Raw genomic sequence first — 23,062 nt, 5'->3', positions numbered from 1 at the left:
TCCATTCATTCGTTTTTTCCGTCTTAGAACTACAGTATAATATATACATTTTTGTTCCTTTGGGTTTCCGTTCAAACAAACCATGGGCCATTACAACGGTTTTAAAAAGTTAGGTCTACTCTAACATGAAAATAAATTCGACGAAATGCAATTGTTCAATGATATTTTCCTTTATTAGCTTAGTTAAAAGACTCCAGTTGACAGTTTTCAAAATGTACTACATTAAAAACAAACATCTCAATACATACAGTTAATACATTCAATATGTTAGGCGTGGACAGCTGAAAGCACCAGAGTGAGCAAACATTGAGACTGAGATAGCAAAACACAGAGGTGGTTAAGTGAAATGGATATGCTTTTCGGTTTTCCCAAACTCCTTTAGTGTTAAAGTGTGTAAAGTTAAAAAACTTCTAAGCCATCCAACCCGTCAACTTTATGAGGTATATTATATTGGACACAACAACTTAATATCCTGGAGTAACCAACAGGAGTGTTTTCATAAGTCATTGCAAAAGGCATAGATTTTCGTCAGGTAAGTGAGGAAATGAGTCCATTCTATTCTCGTTCTTGAAGGAGCTCCTTAATCGTTGCCCTCCCCCCTAGCCTGATGGGGTTAGCTTCTTCCCATGGATAGGTCGACCGGGTAGGTTGAGTGCCTCATCATATCCCAGAACAGCATGCTCAGTGTTGTGTGAGGGCCCAATCGAAGGAAAACAGGCCCTATGCCTTTATACAAGCCAAACAGGCCCTCGGCCCTCACCACCTTCAGGAAACAGTCAGTAAAGCCGCTGTAGTGCCGACCCTGAAAGGAGAAACCAGACAGACCCGTGATTAGACACTACTAGAGAATCCATCATCCACAAATACACCAGCTACTCCTGCAATAGCAATACAACAGCGGCGTTGGCCATCACTCAAACCCACCCTACGAAGCTCGTCCACTGGTTGGTTGTAGAGCCGCGTGCTGATGACATCAAAGGGCGTCATGGTGATCGTCACGGTGACGCCACTGATCATGGCGGCTGTCAAAGCAATCAGCCAGCTGTTGGGACTAAACCACTGAAAGGGCAAAGGAGAGAGATAACAGCCAGTTAGACTTTGCCCACCCCTTCACCTCAGTGGCTGCCCCTGTTGCATGTCTTGGATGGTCTGGCGGCTCACACGTACCTGGGCATGTGACACCCATTCTTTCGCAGAGCTGAAGGTTGCTAGTTGAGCAGCTGAACCCACCATGACCCTTGGTACAGCCCCATTCACTCCCCTCCACAGTCCAATGATACCTTCCCTTCTATAAATAGTTGCAAAGGCGCTGGATACACCCTGAAATAAACAAAAAGTTAAAACAAGTACTTTGTACATTCGGAAAGATACATCTTTGATGCAGTATATTAGGGAAGCAATTAATGATCGGATACCAATTAATGATTATGGGTTGATGTAATGTTCATGGATGATAGATGATCGATGCCTTACTTGATGATTATGCTGGTGGCCCACTGCAATGGTTTGGACAGTCTGTGCTTGCAAATGAGTTTTCACCTTATGAAAAACAATGTAGACAAACACTGTTAATGGGTTCAGCCTAGTGTAAGTCTCATTGTATTGTTATGTTCCCGGTTACATACTACACAGCATACTAAACCATGCTTCTATTCCTGCAATATTTGGACAAAGTTCAGACTCTGCTGGCAGGTTTGACGCAACAGCCAACTCGGTGGCCTATGTAAACGGTGGCCTATGTAACTTAGTAAATAAATACAAATGTGCTCTCCACACACAGTTAACAGTTTAGGATTGTATTTCATCTCATATTTCACCCTGTCCCTAAAGGAGGTTGGATAGAAGGTGTCCACATGAGTCAGTCATGTAGCCAGAGTTTCCATCTCACCTTACACAAACACACATTTCAAATTCCTGGTTGATCCTACTTCTGGCATAAACACAGCACACATATTTTCCTCGCTGTCGAATAAATATACTCCAAAAGTTGCAGGGTTGTTTAAAATTACATGTGTGGATCTATTTATACACCTTGACACCTTGACCCGCATCATGTTTCCGTAACATTGGGAAAGGTGACACAGAAACTTTTATGTAATGACAGTTGGGGAAGGAAAACACTAGCAGTAGCAAAGAATGTGTCGACATAAAATATTACAGATATCGTAAATAGAAAATCGGATGTAAATATTGCCTCCAGTGATCAATTTAATTTATTTAAATTTATTTAAATGATTGTAAACGTATTACTTTAAAAGTAATAGAATATGAATAGAAAACAATATCAGAGCTTAAATAAAAAAATGGGGACAGCAGGGACATAAAAAGGCATATAGGAAAAATAAAGAGGGCAGAACAGTTCAATGAGGGGGAGTTTGATTCCAAGCCACAAGGTTCTGGGTGGAAACTTTTTTAAATTTAAAATTTAAAATTTACAAAAAAGACGCTGTGGATAAAAGGGGATAAAAATCACTGAATCCAAATTCAAAATCCACAAAATAAATTATTCTGTTCTGAAGTCACAAATGAAGTCCTGACAAGCAATGGCTAGTTATGAATTCATTTGAATTACTCGAACAAAATAAATATTTTTTGTGTATGTTGCATTTGACTGCCATGGTTCAAGGTCGTACATCCTGTCCGTCATATCTATGGTAAAATAAAAAGAGAAATTCCCAAATTCTCACCAGATAGGCAGGAGAGGCGATAAAGGCCCCCAGTGCACCAGCCGCGGCCCCTGAGAGCAGACTCCCTCCATGGACGCTGGTGAACCCTGAGGCCTCACAGTACGAGTAGGATCCCAGCCTCACGCCGTTCATGAGGCCCTGGTACATCAGGCCCACCGACAGCCCCTTCTGTAGGCCCCGGATCCCGTCCGTGCGCGCCACCATCCACAAAGCCTGGAGGGCCCCGCGGTAGTGTCTCTGGTAGGAGCCCCACGCCTGCAGCTCTCCCTGGAGCTGCAGGCGGGTCTTCACCACCTCCAAGGGGTTGGTGAAAACGCACGCCCCGCAACATGCCAAGGCACCCAGGGCAAAGTCCAAGGGGGGCCAGACGGCCGGAGGCGTGGGAGAGGAGTTCAACAGTACCCCGGACACAGCTGGGGGGGCCATGAAGGCAGAGTCTTTGGGGGAGTACTTCATGAGCGGAGTGCTGGTCATCCCTGAGACGGATGAGGACTTATGAAGAGAGGTTTAGAGTAGAGAGCTAGCTGCCATCATCTCTCAGGACCGATTGATGCTTCTATTGCAGGCCACAACATCTTCATGGATTGCTGGCTGGTTCTGTGAGATTGGTTATAGGAATGCATAGACAAAATTACTTTTGTTTATTGGGAGATTACACAAACAATTTTCGTTGTATTGCTCTTAAAAGTACCTGAGATTAAGGACATCAATTTATTCTTGTGGCAGATAAAATCCAGCAGAAATCTGTTGGAGGAAGAAAAAAGTTAACATTTAAGTTCAGTGGTTACCTTTTCGCTGTATAATATTTCGGCATTGATTCATAGAGGCACTAAACACCCTATATAATTACATATACACGTAGAAAAAACATTATGTGCCTCCGCAAGCAAAAAAAAAAGAGGTGGAAAAACTGCCCTGTCAAGCTTCCCACACGATAAGTTTAAGCAAGCATTACACAATGTTCTAGCAATTAACACACCCATTCATAGTCCTTTTATTACAAAATGGAAACATCTTCTGAATGACATTGCCTTAAATAAAAACTCACCGTGGACCTTTAGGTAGTATTTTTCCTCTCTTCCTAATCTAACATTGTAAACATGTGCCCGCCTCACCGCATTCATTGTCTGAGTCCCCGCCCCCAGTCTTCTGCTACAGCCAATACCGAGGCAGCCCTGTCTGTCAGAACACCACAACCCCCGTTCTGAACGAATCGGTCCTGCTGCGGCTGCCCAATGCCACTTTGGTCATAGAGCTTCTCTGGGTTAAAGGTTATTGTTGGTCAGATTGTATAGGCCGAAGTCCCTCGAAGGAGACTGCGCTGACAGATAATTAATCCTTCATATGACGTGGTCAAATACGTAGTCAAATAAGGAAGATCATTGCACTCCAATTTTGGAATCCGGTTTATTAATCCATACGAATGCAAGCATAGCGTCTCTGCCACGTATGCATTCTAAGCATCGATGTTATTATTGTTCCATTTAACGTAATTTGAGTGTTAATTGTCGCGCATTGCATATTACTAATGCATTAAACTGCAGCACTCTCGCTTGCATTCCTTTGAAACATGGTTTCCAGACTGTCAACCCAATCTTTCCAGGTCTGAAGAATATGCAAAGTCCAATGTTTAGACAACACAGCATGACCGAATGAAAGTGCTGTTGTTGACCTTCATGGGCTTACGATTTGATTTATGTTACGAATGGTAAGAAAACGCTTATTTTCGCGCATATTCATAATAACCAACCACCCTGCTGAAGTGCCCTTTTTTGGGGTCATCTCGTGGCCAAAGACCAGGTATCGTTTTGATTGATTTTGGATTACCCTATGTGCAATATGCACAATAACCACTAGAGGCTGATGTTGAGCTTTATAAATACTACCAGCTAGAACAACAAAACACTAACTAAAACATGCTCATTTCTTTTGATTTAAAATAGACAGTAGACATGAAACCCAAAATGACAGAATCAGGTAAGACATTGAGGCCTTTATTGTTTGACTATGTTTATAGTACAATGCAACATCTCTTACCTGCCATGGCACCCTACACATTGAACAACCACCATGCTCACACAACACATACACTCAAGTTTCCAATGTAAACAATGCAGGCTTTAAGTGTGATAAAAAAGCAAGGTAGTCCTCAAGGTTTCCCCAGTTTCCCTTCGCCTAACCTTTCCTCTAGGAATTTGAGGCAGGGCGGGACACAAACGTCTTTTGGGCAAGTCCTGTTCACTCGTACCACTGTGGGCTCCGCTCGTAAGGAAAAAAAACAAAACTGCGAACTCCCGTGCACACAAAATCAAATGGGAACACGCATTCTAACAAAATGGTTGATCTTAAAGTGTGGGTCAATTTAAGTTCCGCTAAAACGTGACAGTGGGCCGAAGGGGTTAAAGAGAGTCGGAGATGGAACACCTAATTATGATAATGTACGGTTTCATAATCCTTGATAACAGAGAAAGGCCTTGTGTGTCGATAACCCCCCGTGCTTCCACAGAGGGTGGGGGGGTGGGGGGGGGGGGGGTGGCTCGCCTGTCTGCGGGCTGGCACTACCTTTTAGCGCGCACAAAGTACAAGGCGTTGGTTTTCGGGTAGTACTTCACGTTCTGCTTCTTGTCCATCAGCCCACCGAAGATAATGAGCTCCCCCCGGCCCTGGACCACCGTGTGCAGGCTGGTCTCGGGCGGGCCGGTGACCGCCGCGGGGCTCCCGCTGCCGTACACCCTCCAGGACACCACCGCCACCGGCTTGGCCCGCGACACGTCCAGGACGTACATCTGCATGGGCTTGCAGTTGAGCGACTGGTACAGGGGCTTGCCCACGTTCAGGCTCTGGGGCGGGTGATGGCCCAGGCGGCGCGCGATCGGCGGGATGGCGTGTCCGTCGGCCCCGGCGACCTGCGGGGGACTGGAGGACGACGACGACGGCGGTGGCGTCGTGCCGGAGGGGGGCGCCGTGGCCCCGCCCCCGTTGACTCCCCCCCCCGCCTGGAGGAGGGGCGACGAGGAGGGGGACAGGTTCTTCACGGCCTCCAGGCCCCGTCGTAAGGCGGCGGGGGACACGGCCCCGGGGGGGGTGCACGGGGACCCGCTGGGGGGGGGGGTGTGCACCCCGTTGGTGCTGGCCCCCTCTGGGGGGGGCGCGGCGGAGGGGGGGGACTCCCAGCCATAGTCCGATGCGGCGGGCAGGTGGGGGTGGAGCGGCGGGGAGGCGGCCTGGCCCGGGCTGGTGCGGGCGGAGGAGGAGCCGTTCAGCAGCGGGGGCAGGGGGGGGCTGTCGGGCCCCTGCGACGGGGAAGGCTGCTGGGAGGAGGACGGGCTCCCGTCTCTGGTGCTGCCGCGGCCTGAGGGCCGGGGCCTCAGGGTCCCCCAGCGCCCGTTGACGCAGGGGGCCTCCTCGATGGTGCCCAGGACCAGGCCGGCGGCCCCGCTGCGCACCGGGGAGTGGGAGCGTAGGGAGGGGGGCTCGTTGCCCAGGGGGCCCGGCGTGGCACTTATGGGGGAGGGCCGGGAGTTGAGGCTGGGGCTGAGGGGGGCCCGGCCAGACGGCGCCTGGGAGAAGACCACCACACACTGGCCCACCTAGAAGGAAGAACGGACGATGACGACGGAAAGCGGGCGGAGTGAAAAGAGGCACAGTAATACAACAGCAAAGGGATTCACAAATATGTTGCCATGGTAATACATGAGATATAAGATTGTGGTGATAGTAGACTACACATGATTTAATCATAGCCATGCAACTAAAGAAGAAGTTGCATGGCTGAGAAGTGGGATGGAATTGCGGTACCAGCATAATACTGTAATACAATTAGGGCTGGCCCGAATGCCATTTTTCAGGCTTCGAATGCTCGTTGGTTTTTCCAAGCGAATATTCGAATACTCGTTCCAGAAAAAAACACCATCAAAAACAACATTAATAATCCCTATATACTCCCTGGAACCGATTTTGACAGTATCTGCATATTTTGTTGAAGATTTAATAGCTTTTGAACGTTAATTAGTAGGCCTAAGTAGGTTGAAGTCCCTTAGTTTTTCCCTGTGAAAGCGAACAGCTGTTGCTCCGTTCCAAATCAGCTGTTCTCTGCCATCTCAGCCCTTACGGGAGCTTTTCAATTCATCCTGGAACGTTCATCTTTTCAGGGAATTTGTACAATAAATCCATAACAAATACAGAATATTGATTGTCTTATGTGTCCATATTATATCCATTATATTGACCGGGTATTCCCAAGACGCTCACGCTCTGCAGCAAGCCACAGTTGATTGGCGCGGCGCTGTACAGCGAACGTAAACAAACAACTAAGCTAAGGTTTTAAGTATTACTTTTCCTCCAGAGATCCCGCTAATGTTGTGTTATAAAGTAAAGGGAAACAAGATATCTATTCCTCCTCCACCTCTCTCGCTTCTCACGTACGTGAAAAAAAAAAAAAAAAGAAGCTCCGAATACTGATTAAAGCTTCGAATACTAATTTTCCGAAAGAGTATTCGAATAATTCGGGCCAGCCCTAAATACAATGTGTTTTTTCTAACTGTATAAAAAAAAAAAAGTATATGCCATGGAATAAAGTCAACATACATTTTAATATTGATAACCGATTTCTTAAACTAAAAATAAAAATAAAAGTAGAAGGTAATGACCGGCATAAAACAAAACATATTTTTACGCAACAAATATTTCTGCGTTTTAATAATCGTAATAATACAGCATAAGAGCGATTCTGCAGTCATAGCCAGTGCGCACTGGAGAATTCTGCGTACCAACTCAGTGTTCAAGCTTTGGTAAAGTGTAAGATAAAATGAAACTGACACTACTAGCTGGAGGATGGCGCCATCAGATTCTCCCTCGCCCAAAGCTAATTCACTTTTATGTTCTCACTGTGGCCTGAATGCAGCAGAAGCAAACACTCACCCGGCAGGCTGTACTATATACTATATACTAAAAATAAAAATATATAAAAGTAGAAGGTAATGACCAGCATAAAATATGCCATATTGGATAGATCCAGATAAAGTATTGAACTGGGATATTCTTATACATTATAGGGTAATTACAGTTTTATAATTAACCTATAATATAAAGTTGTACTATCAGCATCTGCCCCAAGGGATGTGATGTTGTGAAATTATGGGATGACAAATGTCATTTGTTTGGCCACAAGACAAATAAATCACTTGTTTGCGAGGCCTAAGCATACTGATGATCTTCATATTGACATAAAGTGTGAAAAACATCACTCAGAGTTTAGGAAGAAAAGTGAACACCTCATAATCAAAACCCTTTGTTAAGAATACTCTTAATGACATGTTCTAAACTGAATCAAATAGGAAACAAACTGATGTATCGGACAGTTGCTGGTGTTACTTCTTATGTTATTATATTTGAGGGCAGGAGGGATATTTGTATTTAATTTTTGAGGGATAGCCTATAATGGGTAAGAAATCACATTGATTATTTTTGCGGAACAAATGTGTTTCCGTTTTAATAATGAAGGTTAATAATACAGCATAGCCAGTGCACACTGGAGAATTCTGCGTACCAATTCAGTGTTCAAGCTTTGGTAAAGTGATAAAAAATAATGAAACTGGCACTACTAGCTGGAGGATGGTGCCATCAGATTCTCCCTCGCCCGAATCTAACTGACTTTCATGTTCCCGCCTTGGCCTGTACACAGCAGGATCTTACTCACCCTGCAGGCTGGGTGACACCACAGCTCTGGAGCTCCGTGGTCGTCGTTCTCCACCTGCAGCTGCTGCCAGGTCCACGGAGACACCCCCATGTGGAGGAGCCAGGCGTCCTTCAGGAGCTGAAAGGGAGGAGACGCCCAGCAACGACACACGGTGGTCATCAGGCTGCCTCCGGGTGCATTGGGGAATGACGACAGGGTACGAGAAACTCTGAGCACGTGGGATGGAAACGTACCGCGTTTGGGCCACCGCAGCCCCCCAGGATGAGCAGAGTTTCCTTGTCGATGACAATCTAGAGACGGAGAAGACATTGGTAAAGACTCAGTTGATGATACGGGAAAAAGGAAACATGAACAATTTGGTTGGGATACAAGACCCGTCATGCTTTGAGTTTTGTCCAAAAATCATATTCGAAGTTTGTTTATTAATATTAATATTGTAATACATTTGAATATTTATTAATAATATTTTGACCATCAAATGCCTTCAGTAAGACCTGGATTGGGCTTCGCGAGGTTTGTTTACCGGCGTTGCTATGGTTACCGGTCTCGCGTGTTCCAACGTTTTATTAGGTTTCTAATAAATCGCTGTCTAATCAATACTTCATTCACTGCCTCTTCCGTGGTCATTACAATATTATGAATAGACCGCGTCGGGTTCTCCGACGTCTCTCCCTCTTGGCCTGCCCATAACAGGTTCGAATATTAAGGGCTGCCTAATATTCGTTCGAATTTTGATTTATTTTTTGATATTCTAATTATGTTCGAATAATGAAGTTCGAGTCAAAGCCCTAATACGAGTTAATTCTGTTCGACTGTTGGAGCCTCCTTACTTGAGACTGGCCTCCTCTGGGATGCGGGCAGGGTCCAGATATGGCCGGCTTGGACCAGGACCACTGCTCCAAATCCAACACCCACACTTCGTTACTCCTGATGAGGGATATGCAGAGAGCAAGGCAAGAGAGGGAATTACACCAACCATTGTTCATACATGGATCAGCAGGTTACAATAGGAGCATTCATGTCATTGTGGAGACGCATTCACAAAACAAACAAGAAGAGCATACATTTGCCGTGCTCCTAGCGAGCCCCCAAACACCACCATGGTGTTGCCGATCACAGAGGAGGAGTGTCCAGCCATTGGTGGGGGGCCGTGGGTCGTCACTATGCAATTCCACCTGGTGTTGAAATAGAATGCATGAAGCTGAAGATCAAGCAAAAACAACAGGAAATGGGAACCTGAGGAACTGAATTAGAACATGGCGAGCCCATAGCGATCCCCTACCAGTTTTTAGAGGGCGAGTAGGTGTGGATTTCATCAAAGAACCTCTCTGGCTGATGGAGCGGGTAAGGGCTGGGGCGGGTCCAGCCACCGAATAGCACTAGAAGGTCTTTGTGCATCACTAGGGTGGCTCCCGCCTTTGGAGATGGGTATGAGCCTGTGTGGAAGGACAATGGACACGTTCTGCTGAAAAAGAGCCATCTGAAGCCACACTGATAAAATATGGGCTGTTTGGAAAATTAATGAAATTACATTTTAAAGAGACAGTGATTGAGGGGAATATTTAGAATAGTTCTCCATCACTATTTCTTTGCTACTAACACAGTTTGTGCTAACAAACAGCACCTAGTCCTGTGACTCAGCATTTCTAGTTTTGCCTTGCATAACTGCGGTCACGAAAGTGGTACCATTAGCCTGGTACCTGAGGCTAAAGGACGAATCCACTCTTTGCTGTTGAGGTCAAGTCTCCACAGATCATTGAAGGCAGCATTGCAGCTACTCTGTGTGCAACCCCCAAACACATACATGGACTGGTTGGAGTCATAATAACATGCGCCTGGAACAAAGACAAAACAATGCATTAATAATATATAACCTGTCAAAACGCTAAAGGTTATATTTAGTTGTGTTTCAAAGTTCCTTTGGTCATAATAAAAAGATTTGCATAGATTCTTGGTTTAATGCAGATTCAGAATAGGTAGCATAGATACATTATTTACAAAGTTTAAGTGTTTAACTCAAAGCCAACTTTATAACAAGTCTGAGAAACAATTAATTTGATCATCATCATAATTAATCATAGAGCATACTGACTGTGTGAGAAACGTTGAGTGATAGGTGTTCCAGGATATGGGTATGTACGACTTTCCCACTGAATGTTACCCTCCTGAATTGCCCTCAGGAAACCATGGTAACATTGATGAGCAACGCCTAGCAAGAAAAGGAGTAAGAAAAGTTTTAGTACTATCAATTGCAGGCTAATGTTGGATCCAGCCATCGTACTACGTTATATCAGAAGATCTAGTTGGAGACGGTACAGGGCATGGACCAGAAAACAAAAACTGAAATTTACGGAGATTTCTACCAAAGACAAAATAATTTGCGGGATTGGATGATGCATTCAGGAGAGGATGTTTATGGGTGTATTTCTACAGTGGCCAGTCTACACGATGTTGATCTGAAACCTTTACACACACTTTTTTACAGTTTCCTACTGCTGGCCGATTTTGTGTTGGCCCGTCTCCAGCAACATGATCAAACCAATATAGAGTGAAATAAACGCTTTTTTTATTCATCTAAAGTCTCGTTTGTGAGCCTATCTGCAGGGTATCAATTGAATAGTATAAGCTTTTTTCTTTTGACCGTATGTACCATAAAATGAACGCATGATTTGTTGATCAGCTTTTGGGGTCTAAATTAATACATAGAGATAAGAAAGCTGTACCTTTGATGAGGCGATACCATTGCTTGCAAACCAGCGCAGCAGTCTTGTGCTCCTGGTACGGTGAGAGGAAGGACAGGATGTACTCTAGAACCTCCTCTGGTAGTTCCGACATTGTTCTCCTCCCTTTGGCACCACATTCTGGGTCGATCTCGTGATTGCTGGACCCCATCTTTTGATCTACTTCTCCCGCTTTCACAACTGGCTCCTCTCCATCTTCCTCGGTATCCATGGCAACAAAGTATCCATCCTCAGTTTCAGAGGTGCGGGACATTATCTGCTGTAATATGGTTGAAATACATGCAAGTAATTAATTTAAAAAGATTGAGGACGAGGATCAAACATTTATATTTCTGCGGTTTGGTATGAAACCTTCATCTTCCAGCTACATTAAAGCTTGGTCGAAGGACCTTATTTTTTAAACCTTCCTTTTAGCTACATGATAATACCTCTCCGACCTACACCATGATTTTCAATATTGTTTAAATAGTTTTGAAATCTTGAGTGGACTGACGTACTGTATGCAATTACATACGTCAAGAAAAATCAATTACTTCCTTGTCAAGAAACGTCACTGAGTAGGTTAGACATTTAAAACAATCAATTGCTTTCTATAAAGAACAAAAAAAATGCAGAGCAAGCATTTGCGAGCTAGTTCACCCGACTGTAGGCCTGTGAAGCACTATCATCTTTTAACGATGTTGGAAGGCTGTAAATATACATCTGACTTGGGCTCACCAGGTCCAAATCACACCCTCAAAAGGAGTTGTAACACGGTACATGTTGCACCTGAACTATAGTCATAGTAACCATGACCAGTAAACATACCCAGTAAAACAATGATTATAGGGTTCCCACTGCACATTTTGAAGTGAAGATGATCCATTTCGTTTTTAACTGTAACAACACTGGCTAATGTCAGATATCCATCCCAGCCATCAGTGTAGTACACCTTACTAGTCATCTTCACTAGAACACACAGTTCAGAATGGAGGTACCAGTATTAATGACAAACGCTAACAATGCTAAGAAACCAGTTAGCAGACAGCAGAATCTCTCATGGATTTAGGGATCGCAGATTTCCCCATATAAATGAAATGACACATTGAAAAGACAAGTCCCCTGCCATACTAGGCCACCGCCACGACTATGAAACATGACACGTTATCTATGGAATAAAAATCGCAGTTTCATGGTGGCTAACGTTAGCGTGCTAGGCTGCAGTGGATAATCTTTGCTAGTTGGAAAACAGCTAGCGTTAAGCTAAGGCTTCTTCCACATGATTAGCCTCCCTGACGTCCAGTGGACCCGTCAGACTTTATGTGCAATACTAGCATGCATCTATAACATAACAGCAATAACATGTACCGTGGTTTTAGACTTGATCTTTAATCGGGTACGAGATTTCAGCCTTCCTCTCCTCCTCCCCTTTATCAGCTTTGGTGTTGCATCTGCACACTCCAAACATTCGCCATCTTCAGTGGAGGCATCGGCAGCTCTATCAGCTGCACCACGTCCTCCGCACCACCAGAGGCAGCAGCACTACGGTGGGCTTCATGAAATTGGGCTGTTTGATTTGATGGGCCCCTTTGCAAAGGTCGCCACAGCAGGGGGGACGGCCCCAAGGGGGGGGGGGGGGGATTCGGAGAGATGAGATGCCTTTTAGTATATTGACAACTTTGGATTCAATTATTTGTATTATTATTCTTTCAAAATTGCTAAAGAATGTCCAATATTTTTCAAAAGCCAGATCATCGCAGCAGCTTAATGGGATATGGAGCGCGCGGTCAGAACGGCGGGCTCAGTTTCCAGGACGACCGGCACTTGCTTTATTTTTCTGTCATTTTAACCTTAGGTTTTTATTTATTTATTTAGGTCGCAGCACAAGCCTGGTCAATGTATATTTACTTGACTAGATCGAACGTAGTCATACTTAATGTTTAACCAACACTTTTTTCTCCTACTGTGAAAGGCCCCATCAAATAAAGGTTATGTCATCCAAATGAATTGCTCCAAAACCTATGAGGATTTTTAAGGAGGCATCTTTATATGGAACAAAAAGGCAAGTTATACAGCAATATATATATATATATATATATATATATATATATATATATATATATATATATATATATATATATATATATATATATATATATATATTGCTGTATACTTTCATATCTATTTATCGTTTCAGCTATTTTATTTCACGAAAACCAAATGCTGTGAAGTGATTTGTTTATTAAATATAACAATTCCATTAATACATTTGATTCTCCATTAAAAAAAAACATTTCCAGATAATTATATTATGTATATTACATTATATATATATAATGCCCATAATTTGATATATATATTTTTTATTTATGTTACATATATCCATGGATCGATCACCTTCTGGCCGACCTTATGAATAAATAGGTCGGTATCTATTTGCGACAGCGTTGTTCTTAGAACTACCACTAGGAGCGCCCAAGTCCACTTATTGCGATGTTACCTATAATGGATTTTTCTAATTTATAGAGGAAGAATTGAGGATTCCCTGATTGGTAGCAAGACAATAACACACACAGAACATTTTAGAATACGCTTACAATATCAATTACAACTTAAAAAATGGATAAAAATTAGTTAAAATACAGCAAATTGAATTTAGATTTTGCGGCCACATCAGCCTGGACACGATTCCGCATAAACTAAAGAAGACGGAGCTGTCGGGATCTATAAACATGGACGATGAAGAGATTGCAGATAGCTGGGAAGAAGCGGCGGACAGCGGGGTATGGAAGACTTTGGTCTTTACGAGATTGTAGTCTTACGTTAATCGACACAGGTCCGATCATTGCATAGCTTCCTCTACTAGTAGGTCGGAGAGTCGGAGCCTTGATTTTTTAAAAGTATGTTGTTTTGAGAACAGCGATGAGCCTGGATCTATCTGTCTGCGGCTCTGCAGGCCGCGTCCACACTGAATCGCACAGCCTTGATATCGGACGAAATTCACTTCTTTTTTTTTAATTGCCTGCATAGGTAATTAATAATAATACAAATCTTACCCACCTTGTCGTCAACCATATAAGGCTTTTATCATATGGTGTTCTTATTGTTGTTGATATTCAATTTTACTTGGCGTTTTGATTTACAAACGGAACACATTCAGCTTTATTAATTTTTGTCTTATGAATTATATTACATCTCACAGAATTTATGCGAAAGAATATCGACCTAGCAAATTATGATCATATGGTACGGAGCCTTACAGTTCTTATATTCTTTGTTTATCTTTTCAGGAAATAGAGAGAAGACTCGAGGCAAAGCTGAAAATAAGTCGAGAAGCAAAGTAAGTAATTAAAATAGATGTTGAACAAAATCAAAAGTGGTCAATGTACATTTTTCAGTCACGTCGTCTTTTGTTAACATATTTTTCCTTTTTTTGATTAGGAAATCCAGCTTGAGTTCAGGAAGCTCAGTCGTGCGTACTGGTGTTGTAATCCAGGACGACTCGCTACCTGCAGCACCTCCACCACAAATCCGCATTCTCAAGCGTCCTTCAAACAACGGCATGATGGGAAATCCTTCATCCTCTCGACCCTCACAGCAGATGAAGTCTCTCGCCCAGCGAGAAGCTGAGTATGCAGAGGCCAGGAGGAGGATTCTGGGGAGTGCAAGCTCTGAAGACGCCCCCCAGGAAAAACCATCTCAAGACAGGTGAGAGAAACCCACCTGTATCCCAATGTCACTTAAATCAATCATTCTAGAATATGAACAGAAATGAATCAATAGGAAAGTATCTAGGCGCTAACAATACCTTTCTCTCAATACATTAAAGGCATGCTCGAGTTAGTGGTCAGCAGCCACCAGCAGAACCAGTCTGTCCAAACGCTCATGTGATCCGTCAACCCTCCGGGCCGGACGGTACTTCCGGCTTCCGCTTCTGCAGATAAATAAGAACAGGCTGCCCATCCAATGAAATCTGCCATTTTCCTCCCCCTGAATGGCCATCTAGAGTGGATATCGAACCAGGTGTGTGGGCGGCATTGTGTATGACACAGGGAGTGGTGGGATGGATTACACACTGATGGATGAACACATGAAGATGAGACCAAAATATGAACCGTTCCGCCCCTCTACACTCTGTTGACTGCCATGCACCTTGCCTTTTGCCTTGTCTTTTCCCCGTGTGGAACTGTGAAAGGGGCTGGTATAGATTTTCCTGCAATCAGAAGCCCCTGCGGTTCTATGCTGGGATAAGAATAATTCCTCAGGTCCCCACACACTGTGATATTCCCCATGATGTAACTATTGAGCTGGCCAAGGACGTGCCACTCTCGTGGGCTGGCTATGAGCCAGGACAACAGGTTTGTATTGGCCAAGAGAGGATAAGGAAAGAAAAATAATCTGCTGGAGGTTTGTGACATATCTACCAGGGACCAACTTGCCATTTCTGGCCCTTTGCCTTGGTTTTCGTTTAAAAGCGACTGGATAGTTAATTGGAAAGTTATGAAAAGAGAGTTCTAGTTCAGATTTGTTTTTGTAAAGTGTCAAGAAATCACTATGGACAACCAGCAGATTTCACAAACGAATTCCAGTAAAGCGGTACCTGGTGGAAAAGTAGTCTTTGGCCAAAGATTGTATAAGTGAGTTATAAAATAGGAGTAAGTCTTGGTTTGTAAAGCAATAATTATTTTCCCTATTGCCTGCATACCTTTTTACATTTGTTTTTTTATTATTTATTAGTTAGTTTTTATTGGCCATTTCAGTTGTATTTTTTTGGTCTCCATTTTTCTTTTAAATATTATGTTCAAGAACATTGTTTATGTCAAAGAAAGAAAAATAACATTACAATCTGCTTTCTCATAAGAATTTTGACACATTTGAGAAGGTATTTCAACAAATATAAATCTACATTGAAACTATCCATTTTATGAATTTGAAATGTCCTATGTTTATTTAGGTCAAGTATAGTGACACAGCTTAGAAAAATCCTCTTTCTTTAGTAGTAAGATTGAAGAACTTAAAGATGTAAACACTATGTGTTAGTGTCTAATCTATAGCAGAGAAATGACCAAATACAAATTAAAAATACACCTAAAAAAGATAAACGATACACTAAACCATGACACTATTTAGCGGGATCATGGCTGATTTCTAAATATATTCATAGGTTTTAGTAAGATATTCTTAAGATAATTTCCTTCCACACATTTGTATTACTTGTTTTACAAATCATCAACACCATGCCAGGTTTTTCAGCATAATTTCCTTGGGGCTTTATTTAAATAATGATGCATGGTTGGACTTGACACAGGAGAGGAACATTTCTTTTGGGAGAAAGTATTCTACAAGCTCTTTGGCTGATCTAAAACCTAAGAAATTCTGGAGGAATTAACCATTAGCCACAAAGTCTGCCCATAGTCTAAAATACATGCTACCATAATTTTACCATTCATTTGAATTTCCCCGTTCAATGGCGTATTCAAAATGTCTTTCTTTGCTGGAGGTTGTTTTACGATACAGATTAAAATCTATGTATTTTGCCTCATGTAAAACTGTCAACCTGTCTAGCTCTGAAATAGTTTAACATACAATGAAACGTGTCTTAATTAGTTAGCCAAAATTGGATAGAATTTGTTATGTTTGTATGTAAGGCCCAAGATGAAAGGATTCTCAATTTAAAGTATTGACAAAGTTGGCTTGCTCTATATGCTCTAACAAAGTGTTTCCCAACCTTGGGTTCTGACAAGCATACAGGATCATGACAATACAAAAGAGGTCCAGACTATGATTCATACTGCACGTAAGCAATCTACCACTTACTGGTATGGCATGGTGATGATATGGTCAGAACAATGTGGGTTTTGTAAGAAGATGCAAGTCTTGGTTGTATTATTTTCAGATCAAAAAATGAGGTTGAGGCACCTGCTATTTAAGCTCTTATGCTCCAACATTAGCATTCATTTTGGATTTTTTTTTTTTTTAATCATACCCAGTATTAAATTCAGCTATAACTTTGTTTTAATTTGCTTGTCCTTTTGAAACCTGAAAAATGTCTTAAATTCACAATTACCCTTTAATAAAGACGGTGAACATGAAGCAATGCATTTTTGTTCTTATTTTTTGTTAAATTGTTTGTTATGGTTTATGTACATACAGTTTTTTGGTATTTGCCTACCATAATTGGTAGTAGACAGACATTATAGCCCTGTAGAAAGCATCACGATTCGAAATTCAACACACCACGCAGCAATGTATAACTTGGAAGCCTCAGGTTATCTGTTGGTGTTGTTCCCATTATTATCAGAATTGATATTTATTGTGCAAGATCTATTTCAATCTAGGGTATGCTGGTCAATTCAGTACTTTGTACATTTAATGTGCAAAGTTTGACCACAGCTTTGAAACTGAATTCAAGTTACATATAAATATATAATTCATCTGACCGTAGCAAAAAACCTAAGCGAAAACAGTTTGTGGGCCAGTATCAAATGAAAAGTGGGTTGGACAACTGTTGTGCAAAATGGTGACGCGTGAACCATCCTCGCCATCAGAGGCGCTGTGTAGATAAACACAACCCCACATCGGATTTGTCTGACTTCTGTCTAATTTCAAGCCGCCACTGGTTGTCCATTGAATTTTCTAAGTTTACTTTGTAAAACCTGACAAAATGGCAGAAGACAGCGGTTATGAATCTGTCATCTGTGTAAAGCCAGAAGTGCACGTATACCGCATTCCGCCCCGTGCCTCTAACCGCGGATATCGGTAAGCATGTCGAGTTTGTGGAGAGTAACTGGGCTTCTACTGTTAGTTGAGCTGACAAGGATATGGGTCGAAGAAGTGTCGATCATTTGGCTAATTTGGCTAGCATTGCTTAGCTGTCCGAATATAATACGTACACACAAGTGAGGAAATGATCGGACTTTCTATTCTGCTAAAACCATATTGTGTTTGATACTTTCAGGTCGGTCACATGCATACATTGATCCTCAAAACAGCGGGTTGTCTGTATACCTGCTGGCCAGGTTTCACAACATAAGGAATCGTGCATACACAGAACGTCTGATGTTCATGTGAAAGGATTTGAAACAAGAACGTTTTTTGTTTAAATAACAATCCATAGTGTAGGTGTTTTTCAAGAACAATCTGTCCTAGATATTGTCTTGTTATCTCATTATTTTATGGGTTGACCGGAGAAATCTGGACAACAAAATATTCCATTGCATCTTTTACAGATGGTAAATATTGTTTAAAATGAATGTCATGACTTGTCTATGTGGAGAAACATCCGATGTTACAACAGGAGTAACTTAAAAATTGGTCAGGGCCACCGCCAAAAGTTGTAAACAATCCAGGGAATTTATTGGTGTAGATATGCAAATTGCAAAACGCAACATATACTACCTCAAATCTCTTGATATCCAAGCCACTATAACTGTTTTAGTCTGCTAAGCATGTGTAACTAACTATTATTTCCCAAGCTCTACATCATCTGGGTGTAGAAAAGACGGGTCATCCACGGGGAAGCAATACAACGGTTCTGTGAATGACCATCACAGTGTACTGTTATGTTTACCAGGGCGGCAGACTGGAAGCTAGACGAGCCGGCATGGACTGGCAGGATGAAAATAATCTCAAAGGGCAAGGTGGCGTTCATCAAGTTGGAAGACAAAAACTCAGGTAAACACAGGCTGCATGCCATGGTATGGTTTCACTCAGTTGACCACTGAATGCAAGGTGTCATTATATTCACCATTTCTGAAGCCGGCACCATGCCTTCTGCCACGGTCTGTGCTTAAATGGTAGGTCACATTCACATACACCTGCTATTAGAGAATGTTTTAATAAAAGGTTTCATGAGTCCATATATTTACATAAAATAAATAAATATATATATAAAACGTGGGACAAACACTGTTTTTTATTACTATACCAAACACTCTACTTTATTTTTTAAGATCTTTGTAGTACACAACATGTCTGACTACAGGCCCAAACATATAATTAGGGCCCATGATCTTTTTTAAGTGGCTATATTTACCTTCCACTATTTGCAGCCTGCGTTCCTTCATGAAGTGGGTTGTTATGTATTTACATCTGGATTAAACCATTTTTATGTTATATACTTAACTGTGGCCGCAGCTAGTCTCGTCACCACTTCAAAATGAAGCAAGCATGTTTGCTGTTACTATAAACAAAGTTTTTAGCAAGATTCTTGGGTTCAATTCTCAAAATTCCCGAGCTTTTCTCCTGGATCCTCCGTGAAGATTTAGGGTGCAACTCCACCACAGTTTTCTAAAATCCTGTGGTAAATGCTGAAGTGTTTTCATATGTTGCCCCCAACCCCCGGCTTATTTCCAAACATAATTTTAGAAAAAGCAAGAAATTGCATCTCTTCACATTTCTGATTGTTACATTTTGGGTCATGACTGGTTTGTGCTTATGCATGCAAATGTACAACTCCTGCTTCAGGAAAGTAGGAAGTAGATCTCCTTTATTCAGCAGAAATGGGGAGATTCGCAAACGCTGTTTCTAAACAGTAGATTATAGTTCTGCACCTTGTAGCGCCACCTGCCGCTATGCGGTTAGTCTACACATTACCGGCAAGGCCAAGGGAATATTGTGTTATTGCAGAAAATGCATTAAAAAAAAAAAGGTATTCAGTTCGTCTTCTAATGATGCATGGGCCTTGACTTGTGGTTTACAGGAGAGCTCTTTGCCCAAGCCCAAATGGACCAGTACCCAGGATGTGTTGTGGAAGCCGTCACAGACTCCAGCAGATATTTTGTGATGCAGATACAGGATGACAACGGTACGGCATTTCAATATCAATTGACAGTTGGTTAGGTTTTTACGTAGATGTAGTGGTATATGATTCATGTGTTAAAGGAACTTCAGACGTGACTATCTGTGTAATCTTGATCCTTAGCCTAAAGAGGATATTGCGGCGCAGTTACAAGATATTTATAAATCATGACGTCGTGGTGAAAACTTGTCATGGTGCACATCCAAAACATGATGCAAATAAAAAAAAACACACAGTATAGGTATCCTTGGATGTATTTAGGGTTCGGTTCCATGAATAACCCAATGCCTAATATTGAAGGCCCTGAGTCCTAAATGGCATTGAAAACATTCTTTACATTCCTATAACAATTGTGATTGCATCCTCGTCCTGTTGCTGACTACAGGACGCCACGCATTCATCGGTCTGGGGTTTGCTGACCGTGGAGACTCCTTTGATTTCAATGTGGCCTTACAGGACCATTTCAAGTGAGTTGCACTTGACACACAGTTCCTCCATTTCTACTTTTATGACCTGTTTGTACCTCTGTACCTGAATAAGCGGCATCACTGCATATGATTACACATTTTATTTGGAAAGATTAAAATCTTGTTTATCACCTTAACACCACATATATTTACCGGAAATGCGTGCCTGAATATTTGCCGTTGAACTTGTAGAAGGAATGATCTATCAGTGTTTACGACCATTTAAAGGAAAACCATTCAACCAACGTAAGCCAACTGGATCATCCTATGCAATAGGATGACGGTGAGTCCTGCCCACCAACAACTCTGTGTTTCCTGTACAGATGGGTAAAACAGGAGAGTGAGCTCGCAAAACAAGAAGCAAACCAGAGTGTGGCCCCCCCGCTGGACCTTGGCTTCAAAGACGGGCAGACCATTAAGATCAGCATCGGGGTGAGCACTTAGGCCTAAGCAGTATTATTTAGGTATAGAGGTATCGATACGGGAAGAGTGACATATTATAGGTGCTATAGTTGTATACCTAATGGCAATTTTTGTCTCGCCTCCGTGGTACGTCGTTGCTTATCGATTCTACGGTCTTTAATAATTCAGCCCAGGGCCTGTTTTATAACCGAGTCTCGCGGTGCCCATCCCTAAATGTCACCCCCACAGTGAAATATTGCAGAGAATAAGAAAAAACTAAATGATGACCTTCAGGTTGAGGTTTTTACCTCAGGAAAAAAAGAGGTCATAGTCAAAATGTCAATTTTGCTAAAAAAAAAAAATATGTTTTGGCTTTCCTTCTTCCAGAACGTCAAAACGAAGGCGGGCGGGGCCAAATCACGAGCCATGCCAGGGGGCCTCCTGCCCCCTCCACCGGGAGGGGCCAAGATTGGGTCTCCGCAGAGCCCCCCGCTCACGCCCCCCAACACCGTGATGCGTGAGCTACCACTTTGGTCTTCTTCGGTGGTGTTATTTCTTGTCTCTCGTCGTGAGGCGATGGCGCCTGCGGCTCCAGCTCCAGGGTTGTGTTTGACATGGGATGTTGTTGTGTTTCTCTCTCCGGACCCCAGCCTCCCTGTTGGACCTCGGCCCCGGGGCCCCCGCGGCCCAGCCCACGCCGGACATCTGGGGAGACTTCACATCGGCGCCGGCAGGCTCCAGGTAACTTAACGGTTTTCTTTTGTCACATACTCATACAGGATAGGCATTGAAATGTTTGTGTGACATACTCTGTATTTTCTGTGTTTTAAAATAGAATAAAATTAAATTAAATACAATCTGAGTTTTAACAGATTATTATAAATGTATGTAAAAATAGAACTGGATAAACAGGGAGATGTACATCTAAAAAGAAAACGTGGGCAGAAAAGGGACTCAGTCACTGGACTAGGTCTATTTGGGGGTTTCCTTTTGTCATTGGTGTATTCATGATTGGTATATTGTTCGCTCCATTGACATATTTCCTCTTGTTTTAACAGCCCCAGTAACGATACACAACAATCTGGATGGGTGCAGTTTTAAAAAACTCCGGAAAACCAAAAAAAACAAACTCTCTCTCCCTCCCTCTCTCCCCCCCTCTCTCTCTCTCTCTCTCTCTCCGTACATTCCATGGACAAAAGGATTGTGGCAAAAGACCAAGAGAAATGTTTAAAAAACCAGCCAGTCTGGTTTGCAGCACTTGCTCTTAATGGAGCAACTGATTGTTGTGAGAACACCCCGACTCCTTTGACTACACCGTTTCCAGTAGAGAAAACCATAACGTTTTTATTGTATCCTTTTTGATGGGCTATGCAATGGGAATCTCAAGACCTTTTTTGAATCCAGTCACATAACTAATCTGGACGTTGTTGGCCCTCCCAACGGTGTAAAAACCAGTGCATGAGTATGCTCTCTGTTGGACAGGTGGGTGTATTGGATGTGGAGGTTTGAAGAGAAACATAGTTGTCTTGTCACACTAAAAAACACATTAAAAAGCCTTCTATGTTTAATCAAGTGTGTTGCTCTGCTCCATCTGAACTACGCTAAATATTTATCCATTTTACGGACTGTTTTTCCTGTTTTATCAGCTTCATTTTCAGATCAAGCACAACCTCTCATAAGGACAGTTTTAGGCATGTGGGGAAAATGTTTTTTTTTTTTTATCCTTCCTCGTTTATGTTTGCATATTTTCTCTTCTGGTTCGTCGTATTCGTAATTCCTGAATGTTTATGAAGGAATATTTTGAAATTAAGATTGAGACATTTGGAAAAAAAATAGTTCTCATGCCTTTCATGCATTTTTCTTTCTTTCATGAATGTGTTAAAAAAAATCAATGATTTTATTGTTTGGAAAACTATGAACTTTTATGCTAACATCAATGTCTTGCCTAACATCTTCAGTAGGCCTACTTCAAATCTACCAAGGTGCCTTTTTAAATGAGAATCTTTCTGATTCGTGATCATAATTTGAAATCAATATTTTCATGAGTGCCTTACTTTAAAATGAATACAACGAAAAACTTGTCTTGTAAATAAACATATATGGGGAGTTTTTGTGTATTGTTTTCTTTTTGCCTTTAAAGGGGTTGGGAATAGACCATCATCAGCCATCTTTAGTGTGGTGTATCTACTTGTTTATAACCCCGCTAACTGAGATTCATCGCCGTGGGGGTTGATTGACTCAAGACAGTATAGCAGTATAACGGTGCAGTTCCTCAAGATGATTCCGCG

At 42.3% G+C, this 23,062-nt stretch overlaps 4 protein-coding genes across 5 annotated transcripts; 2 read left to right on the top strand and 2 right to left on the bottom strand.

The window, feature by feature from the left end:
* Positions 1-149: 149 nt before the first annotated feature.
* slc25a34 (solute carrier family 25 member 34) lies at positions 150-3,892 on the bottom strand. Its single transcript, XM_030375304.1, has 7 exons — positions 3,736-3,892; positions 3,379-3,431; positions 2,688-3,284; positions 1,474-1,539; positions 1,168-1,320; positions 925-1,059; positions 150-802 (listed from the first exon to the last, which is right to left on the bottom strand). The coding sequence occupies exons 3-7, from the start codon at positions 3,159-3,161 to the stop codon at positions 614-616; spliced, it is 1,017 nt and encodes a 338-aa protein (XP_030231164.1). The 5' UTR covers positions 3,162-3,284; positions 3,379-3,431; positions 3,736-3,892; the 3' UTR covers positions 150-613.
* Positions 3,893-4,660: 768 nt separating this feature from the next.
* fbxo42 (F-box protein 42) lies at positions 4,661-12,645 on the bottom strand. Of its 2 annotated transcripts, none has more exons than XM_030375272.1 (10): positions 12,474-12,645; positions 11,109-11,385; positions 10,478-10,594; positions 10,086-10,220; positions 9,668-9,821; positions 9,450-9,560; positions 9,216-9,312; positions 8,619-8,675; positions 8,386-8,502; positions 4,661-6,277 (listed from the first exon to the last, which is right to left on the bottom strand). In XM_030375272.1, exons 2-10 carry the CDS (start codon positions 11,377-11,379, stop codon positions 5,246-5,248), a joined length of 2,091 nt encoding a protein of 696 aa, XP_030231132.1. In that variant the 5' UTR covers positions 11,380-11,385; positions 12,474-12,645; the 3' UTR covers positions 4,661-5,245. The 2 variants fall into 2 exon arrangements, with proteins under 2 accessions (XP_030231132.1, XP_030231133.1); XM_030375273.1 differs by having other exon boundaries at positions 11,109-11,382; positions 12,474-12,628.
* A 978-nt stretch (positions 12,646-13,623) lies between these two features.
* LOC115557466 (SUZ domain-containing protein 1) lies at positions 13,624-17,198 on the top strand. The gene is made up of 4 exons (XM_030375325.1): positions 13,624-13,888; positions 14,396-14,445; positions 14,547-14,813; positions 14,935-17,198. The coding sequence occupies exons 1-4, from the start codon at positions 13,838-13,840 to the stop codon at positions 15,047-15,049; spliced, it is 483 nt and encodes a 160-aa protein (XP_030231185.1). The 5' UTR covers positions 13,624-13,837; the 3' UTR covers positions 15,050-17,198.
* A 439-nt stretch (positions 17,199-17,637) lies between these two features.
* On the top strand, positions 17,638-22,885 carry necap2 (NECAP endocytosis associated 2). Its single transcript, XM_030375313.1, has 8 exons — positions 17,638-17,864; positions 18,679-18,779; positions 19,807-19,911; positions 20,291-20,372; positions 20,696-20,804; positions 21,162-21,291; positions 21,425-21,515; positions 21,833-22,885. The coding sequence occupies exons 1-8, from the start codon at positions 17,770-17,772 to the stop codon at positions 21,873-21,875; spliced, it is 756 nt and encodes a 251-aa protein (XP_030231173.1). The 5' UTR covers positions 17,638-17,769; the 3' UTR covers positions 21,876-22,885.
* The last annotated feature ends 177 nt before the right edge of the window (positions 22,886-23,062 follow it).

Source organism: Gadus morhua, chromosome 13, assembly GCF_902167405.1.
Source record: "Gadus morhua chromosome 13, gadMor3.0, whole genome shotgun sequence".
Taxonomy (NCBI): Eukaryota; Metazoa; Chordata; class Actinopteri; order Gadiformes; family Gadidae; genus Gadus; species Gadus morhua.
Note: the sequence above shows the minus strand (reverse complement) of the source record. Positions and strands in the feature narration are given on the sequence as shown.